Below are 20,832 nucleotides of genomic sequence, written 5' to 3' on the forward strand. Positions count from 1 at the left end.
TTGAAAGAAAACTGAGCCACATCTAGCAACTTGGCCCAATTTTGTTGATTGGCACTCACATAGTGTCGCAGATATAGCTCTAAGAGGGCATTGACCCTCTCAGTTTGTCCATCACTCTGCGGATGAAAGCTTGTGGAAAAGTTTAGATCCGACCCCAACATTTTGAATAACTCGGTCCAAAATCTTCCGGTGAAGCGAGGATCTCGATCGCTGATAATGCTTTGTGGTATCCCCCATAACTTTACCACATTGCATAGAAAGAGTCGTGCAGCTTCTTCGGCAGTACAATCGGTGGATGCAGCAATGAATGTTGCATACTTGCTAAATCTGTCCACAACAACTAAGATGCTCCCAAATCCGCCTGATTTCGGCAAGCTAGAGATGAAGTCCATAGAGACGCTCTCCCATGGTCTTTGAGGAATAGGTAGCGGTTCTAACAACCCACCTAGTTGTTGAAGAACAATTTTGGTCTTGTTGACATACAAGACAAGTGCGAACATATTCTTCTATCCCATCCTTCATCCCTGGTCAGTAGTAATTTATTTTTAGTAGTGTAAGAGTTCGCTTCATACCTGGGTGTCCTGCCCATAAAGAGTCATGACATTCTTTGATCGGCTCCTTCCTTAAGTTGCCCCATCTTGGTATGTAGATGCGTTGTCTGGTGGTGTAAAGGAGATCTTCATCCATCCAGAACTTCCGGGTTTTTCCTTCTTTCACTAAGGCAATAATACTTTGGGCTTGTGGGTCGAAAGTCAAACCTTCTTTTATTTTATCTAGGAGGGAGCTGGAGACTTGTGACAGGCTTGCAAGTTCAGCTTTTCGGCTCAGCGCATCTGCAACTACATTAGCCTTCCCTGACTTGTACTCCAAGACATAGTCAAATTCTGCCAGAAAATCCTGCCATCTTGCTTGCTTAGGGCTCAGCTTCTTCTGTGTCTGGAAGTAACTGGTGGCAATATTATCTGTCATAACTTGAAATTTGGAGCCGAGCAAGTAGTGTCTCCATACTCTGAGGCAATGTATGATGGTTGTCATCTCCTTCTCTTGAACTGTATAGCGACGCTCCGTCTCGTTAAGTTTTCTACTTTCGTAGGCAATTGAGTGTCCATCTTGCATGAGTACCCCTCTAATAGCAAAATCCGAAGCATTTCGACTTGTTCTTCTTGAGTAAGTCCGTCAACGGTGCAGCTTTTGCGAAGTAGCCCTTTATGAATCGTTGATAGTAGTTAATAAGTCCGAAGAAGGATCTTAATTCAGGTACCTTTGTGGGATGTTCCCAATCTTGGATGGCTTTGACCTTGCTTTCTTCCAGCATGAGCTTTCCCTCCTTTATCCTATGCCCCAAGGATGCCACTTCTTGTTTGGCAAAGTAACATTTTTCTTTCTTGATGAATAGCTTGTTTTCTCTAAGAACTTTGACTACGTCCCGGAGATGTTTTAGATGATCTTGGAGAGTGTTGCTATACACCACTATATCATCCAAGTAGACAACAACAAACTGGTCCAAGTATGGCTGGAATAGTTTGTTCATCAAGGTACAAAATGTAGCAGAAGCATTGGTCAGTCCGAAAGACATCACCAAAAATTCGAATGATCCATACCTTGTCACAGAAGTGGTCTTTGGTTCATCTCCTTCTGCTATTCTCACTTGGTAGTAGCCTGATCGGAGATACAATTTTGAGAAATATCTTGCATTCCCAAGTTGATCAAAAAGGTCGGCAATGAGAGGGATTGGATATTTGTTCTTCACGGTAACTTTGTTCAGCGCCCGATAATCTATACACATGCGCAAGGAGCTATCCTTCTTCTTTTGAAATAAAACCGGGGCACCAAAGGGGGCTTCAGACGGTCGGATAAATCCTGCCTTTAACAACTCTTTCAATTGATTGCGCAGTTCTGCCAGTTCTGTAGGGGCCATGCGGTAAGCTCCCACTGCTGGTGGCTTAGTCCCTGGTTCCAGCTCGATCTTGCATTCCCAAGTTGATCAAAAAGGTCGGCAATGAGAGGGATTGGATATTTGTTCTTCACGGTAACTTTGTTCAGCGCCCGATAATCTATACACATGCGCAAGGAGCTGTCCTTCTTCTTTTGAAATAGAACCGGGGCACCAAAGGGGGCTTTAGACGGTCGGATAAATCCCGCCTTTAACAACTCTTTCAATTGATTATCTGGAGGTGCCATGTGGTAAGCTCCCATTGCTGGTGGCTTAGTCCACGGCTCTAGCTCAATTTGGTGATCAACCATCCTTCTAGGCGGTAGTTCCTTTGGTAATTCTGGTGGCGCCACATCTTTGAACTCTGCAAGTACTTCCACTACTTCCTTTAGCTTGACTTCGTCTGGCTTCAATTCTTCATCGGAGTCATGAAGGATAGCCAAATAGCTCTCCTCCTCTCGTCGAACGCCCTTCTTGAATTGAATGGCTGACAACATCCTGGTCTTCTGCTGCTTAGCCCTTGTTGTCGGTACAAGGCAAGCTTGGTCGCCTCCCATGATACACATGCTATTGGCAAGCGGTATCGGGAAGGCCCTTACTTGGTCCAAGAAATCTATATCAAGGATTACTTTGAAATCATTCATGGGAATGATGGAGAAATTTAGCGTACCTAACCAATCTCCTACACAGGTCTTCACTCCTTTAGCCACTCCACGGATTAACCTAGCTGCAGAGTTAACTGCCTTGATGGAGCCTCCACCTCCCGTTATTTGCAGACCCATCCTCCTTGCTTCTTCAATAGGCATAAAGTTGTGAGAAACTCATGTGTCTATCATCACATTAGTGGATGTCTTCCCTATAGTCACTTCTATAAAGAGAAGTCCTTTTGCTGGAGTTTTTGGAGAAGAGTGTACGACATTGAGTAGTTGTATGGTCCCTACTTGAGCGTCCGTGTCATTTTCCTCCACTTCTTGATGGCTTGCAAGAAGAGAGTTCAACGCTTTCTTCTGGGGGCAATCCCTTACCCAGTGTGGTCTTCCACAAAGGAAACAACTGTTGTATGGTTTAGTTCTGCTGTTGTTGTTAAACTTCCCCTTGTCTCTTGCTTTGAATGAGGCCGATTCGCGATGATTCTCTTCCTTGTGTGGCTCCCGGTCGCCTCCGCTTCTGACATAGTTGCTCTTTTTATCTTTTGGCTTTTTGGACTCTTTTGTGTAGTCCACCAGGCTTTCGGCAATCGCTATGGCGGAAGCGAGATCTTTTGCACCACGCCTCCTAAGTTCAGTCTTTGCCCATTGTTGGAGTTCATCCATGAAGTTGAATAGAGCATCCTTGTCTGACATATCAGGGATCTCAAGGATCAAACTAGTAAACTCCTTGATGTATTCTCGAATCGATCCTACTTGCTTGAGCCTTCGCAATTGGGCTCTAGCCTCATCCTCCTCATTTTCAGGGTAGAATTGCCTCTTTAACTCTTTCTTAAAGTCATCAAAAGTGGAGATAGTGCACATACCTTTTTCAACATCTCCTCGCCTTCTTCTCCACCATAGCATAGCAATATCTGAAAGATAAAGAGTAGCAAACTGAATTTTTACCTCTTCATCCGTGATCCCCATTGTTTTGAAGTATTGCTCCAGACCCCATAAGAAGTTGTCCACTTCTTTCGCATCACGAGTTCCCCCAAAACTCTTTGGTTTTGGCACCTCAATCCTCTTAGATTCGAAGGTTTGATGGTTGGTAGGTGTTGCTAGTGCCCTTTTGCACAACAAAATGTCCCCACACATTTCCTCTAAGCTAGGACGCATGTCATTCATCTCTCCTTTGTGGGCACTTCGCACTTCTTGGAGCTTCCCAATAAAATCCTCCTACAACTTAGCCATTTTCATGGCCTCCTCCATCCGAGCAAGGCGTGAATCAAGGCTATGCATGATCTCCTTAGACCTTCCATGTGGCTTGGGGGCAACGGGGTCCCTTTGCTCCTGGCGACCTCGCCCTTGAGATGACTCCACATTAGTGGCTTCCGACTCCATCACGTGCTCCTTGACACTTTTCGCCATTCCCTCGAACCAAGGCTTTGATACCAACTGTCACGGACTAACTTTCCTCGAGTTATCCGTGCGGCTTTAGCGCTCTTTCTTAGCACTAAATCAACCTAATCTTTCCAACTAACAACTCAAAAACACTCTCTTGAAAGTAGAATAGGAAAAAGAGTTAGAGAAGATAAAACTTCACTAATAAAAAGAGATTACAAAGCTTGAAAGCTTGAAACCTTTCATGCCTTAGAATGAGGAAATGGACACTTATTTATAGCTCCCTCCATGACTTTGGCCTTACATATTGCCAATGTGAGACTATTCTCCAATGAGAACTTTACAATATAATATTCTAGCTTCTAGATAGTTCTACACTATTCATATGTACAGACATATTCTAGATTCTTCTAGGTTGTTCTTTAGGCCTCCATCTTCTAGAATACTCCATCATATCATAATATTGGCGGGGCGTGACATGTAGGTGAGATGTGGTAGGGGAGGGATACCACATTAAAAAAGTATCATTTTACCTTAGTTCAATAATTGAGGGTTAAAATAACAATTGTACAGGAGCAAAATGTTTATTTATCCATAATTTGTTGAGCATGAGCTATTTTCAAAGAACACAGACAAAACATCAATCAGCTTATCCGGATTAGCCGATGATCAATAATTTATCTTGCAGAAGGAATTATTAATAAATTATAGCTTCCTTCCTAAAACGCACCTAAAGCTTTATGCTAATTTCTCCTTTCTCTGTCCAGGCTAGGGTTTTTTGAGGCCGCCGTCATCTTCCAAATTTTCGAGATTACTCGTGGAACTCCATCGATTTTGTCGTCGCCAGCACTGGTTTGGGCACCGGCTGCGCAAAAATGCTTACTTAGTTTGCTGCTGAGCAGTCTCGTTTTACATCGAGCCGGAACTCAGCTGAGGAATCTGACAGTTTTTGGTATCAGAATGGAGGCTGCCGCTGGCCGCAGCGGATCGCTTCCCTTGCCTTCCTCCCACCCTCCACCGAGGAAGGAATGGCGTGTCATCTCAGAGCCTTTCCGGAAAAATGGAGGCGAGGTAAGAAAGAACTAACGTTTCTCTTATCAGCTTTTAAGTCTGGGTTTGTTTGTTAATGTATGGTTCATTTGCAGGAGTTGGAGAATTTTAAATTGGTGCAGACGGATGAGAGGACGATATATGAGGTATGCCACTGGGACAGAAGTGTGGTTTATGTTTGTTTCGTGATTGAATGAAATTGTGTGGTGATGATGCCCGCTGAAGATAAGTGTTTATTGTGGGAAGGTGCAGGAGGGAACCGGATCTGTTAACATAGATCTCAGCACGATCTCCAACAATGGAGAGGGTTCGAAAGAAGACAGTTTACAGCTTAGAATTCAAGAGATAACGAGGCAGAGGGAGGATCTGCAACATTTGGAGATTGAACTGAGGGCGCAAGTTATTGCGAGGGCTGAGGTATTGGAGATGCATAACAGTTACGGGTCTCAGCTCAAGGAGCACATAGATGCCGCTGCAAAGCTTAAGGTTTCTGATCCATTTCTTGCTTTAATGATTTTTAATGCCATGGATATATCTTCCTGTAGCAGGCTGGCAGCTTGTATTTATCGTGTTCTTCATTTTATTTTGTTTTACTAATGGGCGTTCGAATGCTGTTTGTCGCTCGCGTGTTATCTTTGTCATGTATTTAAACCTTCTCCAACTGAATAGGAAAATGCACTGTAGGAACTTATGCATGCCTCTTGACCATGAAAATAGTTTTTCTAGGTTTCTTCCTGTCCCGAAGATCTTCATTGAAGTGATTATTTGCATGGTCTTTTTTGGTCCTTCTCTTTCCACGCATTTTTTAGGATATGGGATGACTGTGAAAAGATTTTGTTTCCTAGCTGTAATTCTTAATGATGGACCATGTTTAAGCAAAATATCTAAGATCTTTCAAATTTTATTGTATGTCTTGTAAGGTTGTATGGTAAATTGTATACTAGCTGAAGAAGAATTTTTTGTGGAATGTTTCTAGGATTTCTAGTTTTAGTGAGGGAGGATTGAATTCTTAGCGAGCATATTGAAAGACGGGAGTTATGGTTGTCAACTATTTTTAAAGGAAGTGGTGTTGGTTTAATGGTTAGAGAGAGCAAAGAGATAGAGAAAGAGGGAGTGGGCGTGGGAGGGGGCAGAGGAGGGAGTATTGGCCCTTGCATTCGAATGGCTCGATTCTCCTTGATCATGATAACAAGTTAAAATTTTCCTTGATATTAGGAGTAGACATTAAGCTTAACTTCCCTATTTTTTTAGAAAATCTTATGACTTTTCTAGCTAATTGAATTTAATTCGCACTCTCTTTTTAATTGTGAAAATTCTAGCCTCATTCATTCCAGGATGTATGTTGTGTATGAACTCCAGCTGATGCAAGGTTTCGGGAGGGGTTTGGTGGCAGTTATTTTTCACTGTGTATGTTGAGATCATCTACCATAGGTTGCATTGCTTTTTTCTATTGGTTATAACCAGGCATTGAAGTTCTAAGGGGATTTTTTTTTTTTGGATTTGTCACATTGTATTGTGCATATAACAAGGAAGTCCAACATGTTATCTACCTTTTTCTTTATAATCTAGAAAAAAATTTCCATGCTAGCCTTTCAGTTTATTTTTTTTTGTTCTTAATGCTATCACTCTGACATTTTATGGGAAAGTACACGGTGTTATATTATAATAATGTCAAGTGTTATTGGTTTGGAATGCATTGCAACTGTACCTCGATGATATGGGTCAAGGTCATCCAAATCCTTGATTGGATGCCTAGGTTCTATACTGGTGTATGCAAATATGTTGAAATTTGTTTTGTTTGGAAAGCCTTAATATTTTTTCATTTTGTTCTAAAGTATTAATGCTTGTTTGAAGTATTAACCTTTTTAGGAGGCTAATACCATCTATTTAAACATTAAGAAGGAGAGAGATGAGATCCATTTTCAATGAAGGATAATTATAATGAGTAAGATAAATTTTATTTGGAAAGTTTTAATATTTTTACATTTTGCTGTAAAGTATTAATGTTTGTTTGAAGTATTAACCTTTTTAGGAGAGTAATGCCATATATTTAAAGATAGGAGATCCATTTTAAATGAAGGATAATTGTAATGAATAAGTTGAATTTTAATTAATGATTTTTTTTTTCATTTTGTTGTAAAGTATTAATGCTTGTTTTAAGTATAAACCTTTTTAGGAGAGTAATACCATCTATTGAAAGACACGAGATCCATTTTTAATGAAGTATAATTGTAATGAATTAGATAGGCTTTAATTAATGAATATTTTCTCATTTTGTTGTTAAGTATTATTGCTTGTTTGAAGTATTATACTTTTTAGTTGAGTAATATCATCTTTCAAAAAAGTATTCATTTTGTTGTAATGAATATGATGAGCTCCATTTTGTTTGGGAAGTCTTAATATTTTTCTATTTTGTTGTAAAGTATTAATGCTTGTTTGAAGTATTAAACTTTTTTAGGAGAGTGATACCATCTGTTTAAACGTTAGGAAGGTGAGAGATGGGATACATTTTCGATGAAGGATAATCATAATGAATAAGATAAATTTTAATGAATGAAATTCCACTTACATTTTCTAAAATTTAGAGCTCTTTTTCTTGTAGTGGATTTTTCTAACTTGTCAAGGTTGAATTATTTTATTTTTTTCTTTTGTAATTGCAAATGTGTTTTGTGCATCATTTATCTTTGATGTCTACATGGCATCAAAGCCCAAAGTAGAGGATGCCGCTTCAAAAGAAACATCAAGTCTTTGTGCAAGGAATTATTATGGAGGACATGCACCATGACATCCAATCACTTCAACAATTTCTTGTGGATTATGAGTAGGGAGGGTGTGTGTAACACAAAATATGGAGAGGAGGAAAATTCATTCTTTCAAACGGTTCACAATGACTCAAATGGAGTTATTATGCTTTCTCTAAAAATCTTGAGATAATATCAAGTCTTTGCTTGAAGGTGGATATTACACATTTTGAAGACTGGCTCAATCTTAATGTTTTTATTGAATAGATGCATATTTTAAATATAAAGAAATTTCCTACTAGCACAAGGTGAAGCTTGTTGTATTCTAACCAAGATAGATGCACCCATGTGTTAAGAGATTTTGAAGCGCAACCCTTTGTGATGGAAAGAGCAAGATTACTACATGTGAAAAGATAAATAAAGAACTACAATAAAAGTACCACCTGAATTAACATTTATTGAACATATTTCTTAAATTCATTACCTCTAGTTGAAGGACTTATCCATTAAGAATTAAAACACCGATTTTGAGCAATTAATGATGAAGTGTAATGCTTTTGAACAAGAATAACATATGTTTGCTAGGTTCCTTGGAGGACGACACCCAAGAATCATGAATGTAGTCCAATTATAATTGGACATGTTTCAATTTAGTTTAGTTCTCAACGAAGATTGAGTGGCAATAATGAAACTCTATATTCAATGTCTTAAGACCGTCAATAGGGGTGGCCTTCACGAGGATGTCATGAATAGGCCCATAGAATTGGCATTTAAGTTTGTGAAACCAACCTCATACTATAGAAATTGGAATATCAACTTGTTTTTGAAGCTTCAGACATGTCCCAACTATCATGTGATTTGCAAATGAAAATTTTTTTTTTTGTTTTTAGGTGTTAAACACAATGATAGTAAGGGAAGGATCTTTGTTTGTAGCATTGCATTTTTCATACTTGCTACATCATATAGGGTAAAGCGTGCCACATCATTGTTGGTCGGGGGAGTTGTGACTTTTGTGAATGTCATATTTAGGGTGGTGGTGGTGGAGAAACTGTGCCTGCAAAAAAAATGAGCATCTAAAGATTTGGAAGTTATTGTGCTTGAAGAAGGGGAATGGAATAAAGCCGGTGAACTTATGCCCGGTTCACTTCTCAATTTGGAAATAAAAAATTCAAGTACAGTTTCCAATTCCATGATCAGATGACTTGCTCAACCAATTATATGAATTGTTCATTTTTTTCAAGTTTGATTTAAGTAGAAAATATCACCATATTGTATAAGATCGATTGATAAGTGGAATACAACATTCTAAATAAGTGATTGGCTTTAGGAGAGGACGGTTATGTCTTAAGACTCTATAATGCCTTTGACATTTTATGAGACTCATTAACATAAGTTTTTTGACCTTAAATTATAATATTCATATATAATTTAATAATGTCTAAGACTCTAATAATGCCTTTGCTTTCAAGGCTTTTTAGTTTATAACCACAATTTGGATGGACATGGACATTACATCCAACAAAATTTTCAATTTTTTCTATCCATTCAAAAAAGTGTTTCTATACGAATAGAGTAAATTTTATAGTTCATTTTACCACTTATGCATATATTGAGATACATAAAACGAAGGTTGAAGCCACCCCTGATTAGCCAATTGAAGGATCCTTAACCGAAACAATGTCTTTTCCATGGTTGGTGTTCTTTTATTGATACGTCATGCATTTTAGCTTTATAATTGTGCCAATAATTGAGGATGAGTTCAATTTATTTTCAACCACACATGCAATTTTGAAATCCCAAGGTAACGAATCTGTTGAGGCCTCAATTTTGGCTCACCTCAATTTCAACAAGGTCTTTGAGGTGGACCGTGATGCCTTAAATGTGGGAATTGGTGCCCTATTTGAGCAGAGGATGTTACGTTGGCACGTAGTCTAAGGGCAAATTTATTTTTTGTACGCATATGGACAATTTACTTTATTATTATTATTATTGTTTGTTATAAATAGGCTTGTTATGTTTAGGATTAGGTATATGATTTTATGTATGAGATTGAGCCGTGAGCCTTAGGTCTAGTGTTTGGGAGAGATTTCATATCTCAAATTGTAGGAATTGAGAGAGATCGCATATCTCTTGTATTGTAGGTGCTTATTTTTGTATTCTTGTTGAGTTGTTGGAATTATTGAAGAAAAAAATTGAGCTTGTCCTATTTTTTTTGGAAAATAGTGCCGAATTCTGCCTCAAATCGTAACAAATTAGTATCACAGCTCAAGATTCTGGGAATTAGATCTACATAAGAAAGGATACTCTCGGCTTATCGATAATTTTGACATAGGGTCACACGATCGCTCGATTAAACATCTTTGCATACAGTCATGATCAGAGCTCTGCTTGTCGCCTTCGTGACCAAACACTGCGATACAATCAATATCAGAGGTTGCCAGGAAAGCATCGGCGAGATCACAACATACAGTTATCGAAACCGGCAAATCACAACATTCTGGAACCCATAATTGTTGTCTTCATTGTCGGATGGAGCGGGAGGATGAGAAAGACGCAAGCTTTAGGTTAACATGAGTTTATCGCCTTTGTTGACAGACTGAGCTAGAGGAGGAGAAAGACATACGTGCGGGTTGTAGGATTGCTTCAGCTTACAGATGGTATCGTGGAACTCTACTATCTGGTCGTATAGGGAATTTTTGAAGTCAGTGATTGGATCCGACAACCAACGTCCACTAGTGATAGAGAGTTAATGATAGCTAAGAAGAGAGATGATTTGGATAAGAAATTAGAGTAAGAGATCAACCAAATCATATATGGGATGGAAGAAAGGTTCGCCGCTATAGAGGACATATTTTCTTTCATAGAGAACCGAATGGATCGATTCGAGAGCATAAGGAAAATTCGAGCGATGATGATAAAGAAGCTTATTGAGATACAATTCAAGACTTCGCTGGTAGTTCAATTTGTAAACCCTACTCAAAGGGTTGACCAAAGATTCATTGGCGAAATCGAAAGGAAAAGAAATCGAACACGAGGAGCATGAGGAAAGCATCCACTATCACGAACCTCCCCTCAGGGATTCAATTAGGGTTGAATTAGAGATTTTTGATGGAGACGGTTGTTGACCTCACTTTTTTGTTGATGTTTAGTTTCTCTTCTTTAGAAGCCTAGGATCTAGTCATAGGATTTTCCTGTTGACTATCACAGAAGACTAGTGATGGAGCTCTCACCATTAGAAATTCTAAAACTCTTCTTTACTCATCTTGAAGTTTCACATGTGGTTATGACCTCTAGCACTTAGTTGGGGGAGCTCTTACTCATCTTGAAGTTTCACATGTGGTTATGACCTTTAGCACTTAGTAGGTGGAGTCAATATGGGGGACCTGAAGAGGTGTCCCTATTGGACTGTTTGGCTTTAGGGTTAGCTCTGGGTGGTGTGTTCTTGGTCAATCTTTCACACAAACACTTGATACTCTTCACCTTCCTCACAACCTCAACACTTAACCAAACATGCCTAGCTTGATCCCTTACTCTATTGGAAACTCATGTGGATGGTCCCCTAAACCATTAGCCCTGGCTAGTGTTTGGCTAGGATCAGCACATGGAGGATCCATAATGGGAGTTCCCTTGATCTCATGGCTCCAAAAAGGGTGATTTTATGATTAGCATCCTTAATTCATCTCATCCATCCATATGTGGAGAAAATAGCTCCAATACCAATGTTAATTGAAACTTAAATATAGTATCTGATGACCTTCCAATATATTTTGATGTTTGTTGAGGTTGTACAACTCCTAGTTGAAGAGTGGATTTGGGCTTGGTGTTTTCTGGGGCTTTTACCGGTAGGCAGTTAGGGTTTATGGTTGGTTGATAGTGTTAACGTTCATGGAAGGTGGGTTGAGGGAGTTATGACTTTATATGTTGGAGTGGGAGAGTTCAAGGTTCTTGTACAATAACTGAGATATTAGGATTTTTTTTTTAACTGAGAGTACCATGATTCTCGCTTAAGCGAGGAGAGAGGTTTGGGGCAGGTGGATTGAGGGAAGAGTAATATTTGATGTAATTATTTACCTAAAACATCAAGCCAAAGAATTATCATGAAATGATCCTGTTGTGCTCAATAAGAATATCCTATTTTAGTGTACTAAGAAATATCACAGAAGATAATATTATACTTTTGGTGTAGCCTTTCATATACTTTCCCAAAGACGCAACGCATTATTACAACCTGATCTTGCTTTCATGTAGCCATTCTTCTATGGTATTGTCACCTGTAGTCGCCTTGAAAACATCTGTTAATCTTTCATGATTCATTCTTGTAGTCTCGATCTTGCGATACACCGATGATTTATTTATCTTTAAATTGAGATGATTAATTTTATTTATATGTTATCGTTCTACCTTATACATAGAATTGTGGTCTCAATAACAAGAAAATTGTTTTTCTACTGGTTTAGTTCCTTTTTTCTTATGTATATCATCTGCAACCAATGTACAGGAGCAACTACAAGAAAGAGAACAAGAAATACGTGAATTAGAGTTGAATTTGGAAGAGAAGAATAGAGAATTACATGCAGTTAAGATAGACAATGAAGCGGTTTGTTTTGCCTTTTCTAACTTGCGTACTCCTCTGTCAACAATGCTTGGACTAGTCTTCAGACGCATAGACATCACTTTCTCTTTTATTTTATCTTTTAGGTTTGGGCAAAAGAGGATCTCTTCAGAGAACAAAACAAAGAGCTGGCCACCTTCAGGTATGCTGTTATTTCCCCTTTCTTACTTTTGTGGGCAATAGTTGTTGTGTTGGCCTTATGATCTTTCTTTGCCAACCTTCACGTTCACTAACGAATTTAATGCGTCTTAATTTCCATGATTTTTTAAAATATAATTTTGATTTGCTATACTATTATTATACTTTCATCCATAAAAACCGCTTTGTGGCTAAAACTATTACTTAAAAGTAGTAACGAACTACCAATCTGTTAACTACTATTAGTCTGTGACTCTTTGTTGCTCATGAAGCTGGCTCTGCTCAAGTGGAGCGAGATAATGCTCTAGGAGTAAGGTGATTGCCGATCCTCTCCATCCTCTCACCCAGTTCAAATCTTAAATTACAATGTACCTTTAAATATTTACCCCATCTAAATCTGTATTCCTCATATTTTAATTTCCATATAATGATTTACTCTTCCATGTTTTTTTCTACAACATTGTTCCAGTAAGCATATCTTTCTTTGTGTAATACAGCTAAATTCAAATTATTAATGTGATGCTAATATCATGATACAGCATTTCATGAACTTTCTGCACATTGTTTTGTTACTTCTTCCTTGACTATTGAAAATCTAACATATTTTTTTATTTAGTTCCGGTAATGACAATCTCTTCATTACACCTCTATACTCTTTTTAGATTTTATGCTATTCGTAACATTGCATTGTGCATTTTTTTGTTATAACTATCACTTTGGCATTTGTGATAGTGATAAGCTTCTTGTGTTCGATAGAAAAAACTATTACAATATATATTCTAAAACTATTACATTTTTTTTGTTGCAGAAGGGAGCGTGATAACTCAGAGTCTGAAAGAGCCCAACTTCTTAAAAAAATTCATGGTTTCCAAGAGCATATTCAAGACAAAGAGAGTCAATTTCTTGCATTAGAAGAGCAGGTTTGTTGTTGTGTTGAACTATTACTTACTGATTTCTTGTTTCCTTGCTATTGATGATATAAAACTAATAGTTGTTCATTTGCTTTCATTCTATTTTTTTAACCATCAGATTCTTTGAGTTTGTTAGTTTTACAGTGCTAATTTCCAGTTAATAATACCAATGTTTAAAACGACAAAATCGGGAATTTTGGTTTTTTTTCTCAGCGAGTCTTTACGCCTCTAAACAGAAGAAGAGAAGAATTATAAACTTATAAAATTAATCATAATTCATAAATATGAAAATTTACATTAAATTCTAATATATTTAGTTATTTAAAACCATTGGATAAAAATAAATTTAAGGTATAAGTAATATTGATGAGAAAATTGGGTCAAAGTTAAATATGTAAATAGTAAGTTGCTATTAAAGAGTCCACCAAGTTTTATCAAATTCGATAACAGGAAGCTAACGGGAAGCTCACAGAAAGCTCACGTCGAAGAAGACGAAGTCTTGGAAAAGTCCAGTTGACGGCATAGAAGAAAACAATGTAGGAGAATAGGCTATGGAAGGAACATTCAATAGAGAAACGAAGCGATGCTTCAACAATAATGGTAAGGGGCTTGGACGAGACTTCGACGCTCAATGGGGAGATGTCTGTCTCGATGATGTCGAAGCAGCAATGCTCGAACCAGCTCAAGATGATGCTCGAATAGGCGAGGTGGATGTTGCAGTCGGGATTGAGGCAAATGCCTCGGGGCATTGGGCCTTGTAGCGTGCGCCTAGGTGTATGCCTCGCTTCAAAAAGACATGAATCTCACCCACAATAATGAGGCTTAAGTCTCGAGGCATTCCTTTTGTGTCGCTAAACGAGGTGCTCTTCAAGGTGCACGCCTTGAACAATTTTTTAAACATTGAATATTACTGTTTCTAGTGCCATCTTATTTCATTTTTGTAGCTATTTTATGTTGTTTGCTTCTTTAGGGTGTTTTTCCCAGCTTCAAGAGTTGCGATGTATTTGGACACACGTTGTGTGATTCTTGAACCTTGTTTAGTAAAGCTTTAGGATTTGCTATTATGATTTTCCTATAAAAGTGCAACTTATTTCAACCTCCTCCTTGGACTTGGTGGCTTCGTGGTGGAAAAACTTGTGTAGCAGCTAGCTGATCTTCGAGGGAGGGCTGCTCCTTTTTTTTAGACCAAACCACACAAAACAACATATCATTGCCAAATAATGCACTATTCTGAGTGTGTTTGATGCTTAAGTATAACTTGCTATATGGTCTTGAATGATTTAGGAAACAGTATGGATAGAATCAGGGAAGGTTAACTCTTTGAATGTCTGGTGTTTAAGAGAACTCCTTAAAAATATATATTCGAACTCTTTTTTTTACTCAACATTCATTACCATAAAAGTTGGACCTTCTAAATATACAAACTGTCTAATTTGTTTCATGCACATCCTTGATTATTGTATTCTTGATGCTACTTTTTGCACAAATCGTGCCAAATTATCATTATGAAACTAACTCCTTTTTTATGTTTAAATTCTTATCAATCTTTTTTTTCAAATAAGACAAGGTTCTTACCTCACAGCTAGGTGCTTACATTGCAAGTATGCTCTTTATCCCTAGGTACTCGTTTGGGCACACCTTAGCATTTGCACTCACATTGGAGGTGCGTGAGATACAAGATTTAAAATTATGTAATTTTTGGTATTGAAGCTTCTTTCTTTCGTGAGAGGAGGCATAAGCCTTGAGGCATAAGGAAGCGTATGCCTTATAGTTAGATGACTATATTAACATCATAACCTATAAATATATTAAACAAAGACATGAACATGCTACCATGGCAAGAAGTGATAAATTATTTCTATATAACTTAAAAATATATTAAATAAAGACATTAACATTCTAACATAACAAGTAAGTGATAATTGTGTCTATATTAAATAAGAAACTGAGTAAGCCACAAAAAGATTATACAACTAATTACCCAAAGTGAAAGTGTGATGCATACATCAATTGATCGAACTAACATAAAACATCAAATCAAAGTAAGACATAAGATAAATTTAGCATAAGAAAATTCTCACTTCTATTGTTCGATGCAACACCATCTATAGATCTAAATATGAACAATAATAAATTATTCAAAGTCTGCAACACACTCATCACTGTGTTATTCTTGATTGAAGTCATCATCCTAATAAATATCTTTCTTTCCTTTCTCTTCTTCAGTTTAGTCCAAGCTCTATCATTCTTCCATCTTTTCTTCAATCCTATTCATCTTTTTCTTTCCTAGTCAGTTATAATAAAAAAGAAATTAAATAAATTAGTTTAAGTTAGAACAGCAATTACTTAAATTTTTATGAGCATCGTTTATCTTCACCTCTTGTTGATTTGTACTCGATGTACCAGCCATGTTCTTATTTCTTACTAACCCAAAAAAGCAACGTTCAAATCTTCTTGGTCTGATCACATTGTAATCATTTACCAACCACTCATCTGATTACATATTCATGTAGTAGGGTATACTCATCATCTTTAAAACCTTTTTTTTTCTTTCATATTTTTTATTATCCAGTCTCTTTTTGTACAGGATATACATTAATAAATTCATATTTAAAGGTCAACTGATGATTTTTTTTCTTTTTGTGTGAATTTGATTATATGTGCTTCTCTAGTTCTTGCATCCAAATAAAGATAAAGTAAATTCCAATACTTTAATAGCAAAATGGTATAGCTTTGGAGTGTCAGTACTCAATTGAATTAGTAGAGTGCCAAACTAGTATCTTGACTATTTAAATGGGATCATTTTAGTCACAGAGTCTTTAAATGTGCTAAATTAGTTTTCATACCCTTTTTATATGGGTTGAAATAGTCCCCAGAGAGGACTATTTTATCCTTCCATTGTTAGTATGGTACTAAATTGATACTTTATATATTCTAGGACTAAAATGTATCCTGAAAAAAAATTAGGGGACCCTTGGGACTTTTCTCCAAATTGAATCCATCGTTCAACTGTATTTGAAAGAAAATCGTATAGTTAGAAATTAAAAAATTAAAATTTTGTGTAATTTCTTATTTCAATGAACACATTAATTATTAAGTTATGTGGAGAGTGTTTAGTTTGCTGTAGCCCAAAGAAAATTTTCTTATTCCTAAATGAAATAATTTACATATCAGCAATTTTCCTTTCAATTGGGCCAGCAATCAATTTATTCGTGCAATGGTATAACCTTAATTTGATCTTAGGGTTGTAGACTTATTGCCCTCATATTGAAATTGATTTTTAAGAAAATATCTAGCAGCATGGATTGACGATGGAGTTGAAGCTTCCATTTCTTATCAGTAATAAACCAAATCTCCCTATGACTGACCGCCTCTCTTCTTAAGTTATGGAAATGTTTGATGGAAGTTTTTTTTTTTTAAATTTTTGAATATATTTGACTGCCTGAAAATTCTACTGTTTAGTAGAGAACTGACAAAAATGTAATGAAGAGATGGCAAGTTTGTTTTTATAATCTATTGGACTACACTACATCTAATATGGCATAAGCAATTTATAATTTGACTGCCTGCTTCCATGTGAATTCTGGACGTTATAATCTATCCGACAATGGCCAGTGATCATATAAGTTATCACAATTGCTTCTGTCTGGCTTGATTTTTCTCTGACTTTAGATCTTTTTTTTTTGCCTTATGGTTCATAAATTGCTTAAAACATGGAAATGCTAACTAATTTTTTTCTTGCAGTACAGAGTTGCTCAAGAAACAATCCTCTACAAGGATGAGCAGTTAAGGGAGGTGCAAGCATGGATGACACGTTTCCAGGAGGTGGATGTTTTGCAATCAACAACAAACAGGTCCTTGCAAGCTGAACTACGTGAACGGACCGAACAGTTTAATCAATATTGGATTGTTTTGCAACAACAAGTTAGTCTATCTTTACATAAAAGATAATGTTTTTGTTTTGGCATCTTAATGTTGTCTGATGTTGAGTTGTAATTACTTGCTCATTTCTTCGTGTTAGTTTGTGGAGATGGAACGTCACCATCTGCAAACTATACAACAACTTCATTTGGAGCTAGCCGAGTTAAGAGGGAGGCATGGAGTATACCAAGATAGCTCCCAGATTGTTCGTGAAAACCAAGCTGATTCGTCATTGTATCTTCAAAACGAAGGGAACCAGGTGAATGCCAATGAGGGTCCTGTGCTAAACAATAGCTTAACTTTTGTCTCTGATGGAAAACTTCCAGATTCCAGTTCTTCTAGCAAAGTAAGAAAACTTGTTTTTGGACTTGTATTATGCGTTTATTTATCTGTAAAATGTCATTATTTCATGCTGGTTTTTAAAAAGTACCTTTTTTCCTTGCTACTTTAGAGCAAAATGGAAGCTATTCCTATATTTTTTAAATATAAATGTGTTAAACCCCCCTAATGGCGCTTTCTGCCATGCCGAGTCAGCCAAAAAATTTGAAGGCTTATTTTAGGCAAAACGCTAAAAGGGCAATCTAGTCATTTATTAGTTATTATTATTTAGTATAAATAGGGCTTAATATGATTACGGGTAGAGTATGTGATTGTTGTCAGGAATCTTAGGAGTTAGGGTTTGGGTGATACTCGCCTACCTCTCAAATGTAGGCCTATCTTTTAAGTATTTGGGATTGTGTTGTTTTGTTTTGATACTGGTGGAATATAACATATTCTATTGCCTTAATTTCTACAGAAACTCGTCTAGTTTCTATTGAATTGGTATTAGAGCCGTACATGGGAGTAATGGTGAGTAAGAAGATCGATGCTTTAGAGGAGAAATTAGAGGGGGAGGAGCCAAATCATATATGGAATGAAGGAACATTTCTTGTCCATGGAGGGGCAGCTCCCGTATCTAGAGGAGTGGTTCTCGCCCATAGATGGGGTGATTCATGGCCTTGGAAGAAATGATGAAGATTGCGAAGCTCCACTCAAAGCCTCTATTGCTTGTCACAGGATCAAACATCAGGCTCTAGTAGCAACAAGCGGAAAGGATCACACGACATCAAGGTTACGCTAGGGGAAGCATTGTTGCCCTAGGCGAATTTGGGGCTGCAGGATCAAGTGCGATGTCTGAAGCGAACTCCAGCGACAACCACATAAAGGTATCATACCACATCAGGAGGCCTGAAACCAGCGAAAATGTCGGCTAGTGTGCAATTTGGGTTTGGAGAAGACGAATTTGAAGAAATTTGGCCGAGGGTTAATACGACATCAAGAGGCTTGGAGCTAGTGACAACATGCAGAACAAGACAGTGGCATGCGATTCAAGATTGCAAAAGATCAATTCAAAGGATTTTGATTTGGAGCTGGGAACCATAGTGGGTGGGACACGGACTGAGGGCTGCATACAATTGTATAAGGGCCTTTTGCTTGACAATCGCGACAACCTTTTAGGCGGAAGCCGATTCAGAAGCCTATGGAGAGGGACAATCTGATTATGGGGCGAGCCAAAGTTATGGAAGAAGGGATATCAATACGGGATGAGGAAGGGAACCTTACCACCACTTCATGGTTGGAGCAAGCTTCGGTCAAGGAAATTGGGGAAGAGACTCGAGCATAAGGAAGCCATAGATACTGATCTTTGAGGGTGAGGATGCTTATGGTTGAGTTTATCGAGTGGAGAGATACTTTGTTGTTAATTTGCCGATGAAGGAAGAAAATTTGATGGTGGTGGTGACCCTATTTTTGGATGGGAAGGCTCTAGTGTGGTATAAATGGAGAGAACAATATTAGCTAATCAAAATTTTGGAAGATTTCAATTATCAATTGTTGGACCGATTCAGGAACACAAGTGGATTTAAACTAGCAGTTTTTTGCATTGATCCACAAAGGGTCAGTCATGGATTATCTAGAAAAATTTCAGATATTATTATGTTGTTTGAGAGGGATATCAGAAGTTGTATTTGCAAGAAACTTCATGAAGGGGTTGAGGCTACAAATTTGAGTAGTGTTCAAGAAAGTGAAATTGATTTCTACCAATTAACCCCTTGTGTTGCAATCAATTAACCCAGTTAATTGATAGAAATCAATTTCACTTTCTTGATTAAGATTAATAAATTTCTAAATTATTAAAATTTGGAAGTTTATTAAAATTAAATGATCCCGGACTTAGGGGTATGAATTTTGAAGTCAATAATTAATGAATTTAATACCCCTATCTTGATTTTCAAATACAATCCAAATCATGAATCATGACTACTTAAAGCTTAATCTTTTCAAAACTAATTAAGACACTCACCTAGGTCTTAAGGGCTTAGTGGTGACTTAGGCTAAATCAATAAACATAATTATATCAAACATCCTTGAAACACCACTAAGCCCAATTAGGATTAAAAATTTGGCTAAGCACTCAGGTTACATTAACTTGCCCCTTAGGGGAATTCACTCACATAATTTTCAAATTAAATGATAAATGATAATTACCCCTTTCTTAGGGATAATTAAGACATCAATGTTCACTGAGCATTAGAAGTATTCACAGGACGAACCATTAAGCAACATAATAAGTTTAAATGGACTCGAGGCTTTTCACCAGTTGGTGAGAGGGAGGCATGGAACTGCTTCCTCCTCCTAACTTGATGGATACCTCAGAGGTCTATTAAACTTAATATACTTTGTTTAATGAAATCATCCTTAATTAAACTTTTAAGGACTCACCAGAATACAACATAGATTTAGGGAGGCCACCATAACTTTACTTTTCTTGCTCTTCATAAATGCCCTCACATGCATTTTTAAGTTTCAATTGGTGGAACGAGAAGAATCACTAGGTACGCTTTTACAGTTTATACTACTGTCTTTCTTGTACCTTTTCCTTACATGCCTCTCTTTATGCTTACATTGTTTCTTTTTTAATCTTGCATGTATGAAAACAACATAAACTTGTATGTTAACCAAAACCAAAACTAAAATCAACTAAGATAAAATCCACCGCCACAACATTCAAAATATAAAACAACTCAAAATTTAATCACAAACACCACACAAAACTACAATTGTAACTAAATTAAGATGTCTCTATCGGATGATCGGGAATCCCTCAGAGGAGGTAACCTACGGTTGCTAACAAGCTTCCCACGGTTTAAATGAAATTATGGAACACATTAAGCTGGGCTTAGTATGTTCATTGGGACTAAGTAAATCTAATAGAAAATATTGGTGTGTTGACTTCAATTTGGTTGAGGTTTAGTTCCTCCTATTTAATAGCCTAGGGTCTAGCCATAGGACTTTTCCTTTTGACTATTCCTAGAAAACTAGACTTGGAACCCTCACGATTAGAAATTCTACCCTCTTCTTTACTCAACTTGGAGTTCCACATATTGCTCTCAACCTCTAAATACTTAGTAGGTGGGGTCACTGTGGGGAAACTCAAGATGAGTCACCCTTAGGATTG

The 20,832-nt window shown here is 37.3% G+C and overlaps 1 protein-coding gene across 4 annotated transcripts in view; it reads left to right on the forward strand.

Annotated features, from left to right (window-relative positions):
- Nucleotides 1-4,704: 4,704 nt before the first annotated feature.
- LOC110018774 (kinectin) overlaps nt 4,705-20,832 on the forward strand; it is a 29,156-nt gene continuing 13,028 nt past the window's right edge. Inside the window, exons 1-8 of one of the 4 annotated variants that reach the window (XM_020716205.1) lie at nt 4,705-5,034; nt 5,109-5,159; nt 5,260-5,499; nt 12,253-12,351; nt 12,453-12,508; nt 13,313-13,424; nt 17,160-17,339; nt 17,437-17,682. In XM_020716205.1, coding sequence (XP_020571864.1) covers nt 4,924-5,034; nt 5,109-5,159; nt 5,260-5,499; nt 12,253-12,351; nt 12,453-12,508; nt 13,313-13,424; nt 17,160-17,339; nt 17,437-17,682 — 1,095 coding nt within the window. In that variant the 5' untranslated portion in view covers nt 4,705-4,923. The remainder of the gene's footprint in view (nt 5,035-5,108; nt 5,160-5,259; nt 5,500-12,252; nt 12,352-12,452; nt 12,509-13,312; nt 13,425-17,159; nt 17,340-17,436; nt 17,683-20,832) is intronic. The other 3 variants (XM_020716209.1, XM_020716207.1, XM_020716206.1) reach the window with 3 other exon arrangements.

This window comes from Phalaenopsis equestris, unplaced genomic scaffold (assembly GCF_001263595.1).
Source record: "Phalaenopsis equestris unplaced genomic scaffold, ASM126359v1 Scaffold000036, whole genome shotgun sequence".
NCBI classification, from domain to species: Eukaryota; Viridiplantae; Streptophyta; class Magnoliopsida; order Asparagales; family Orchidaceae; genus Phalaenopsis; species Phalaenopsis equestris.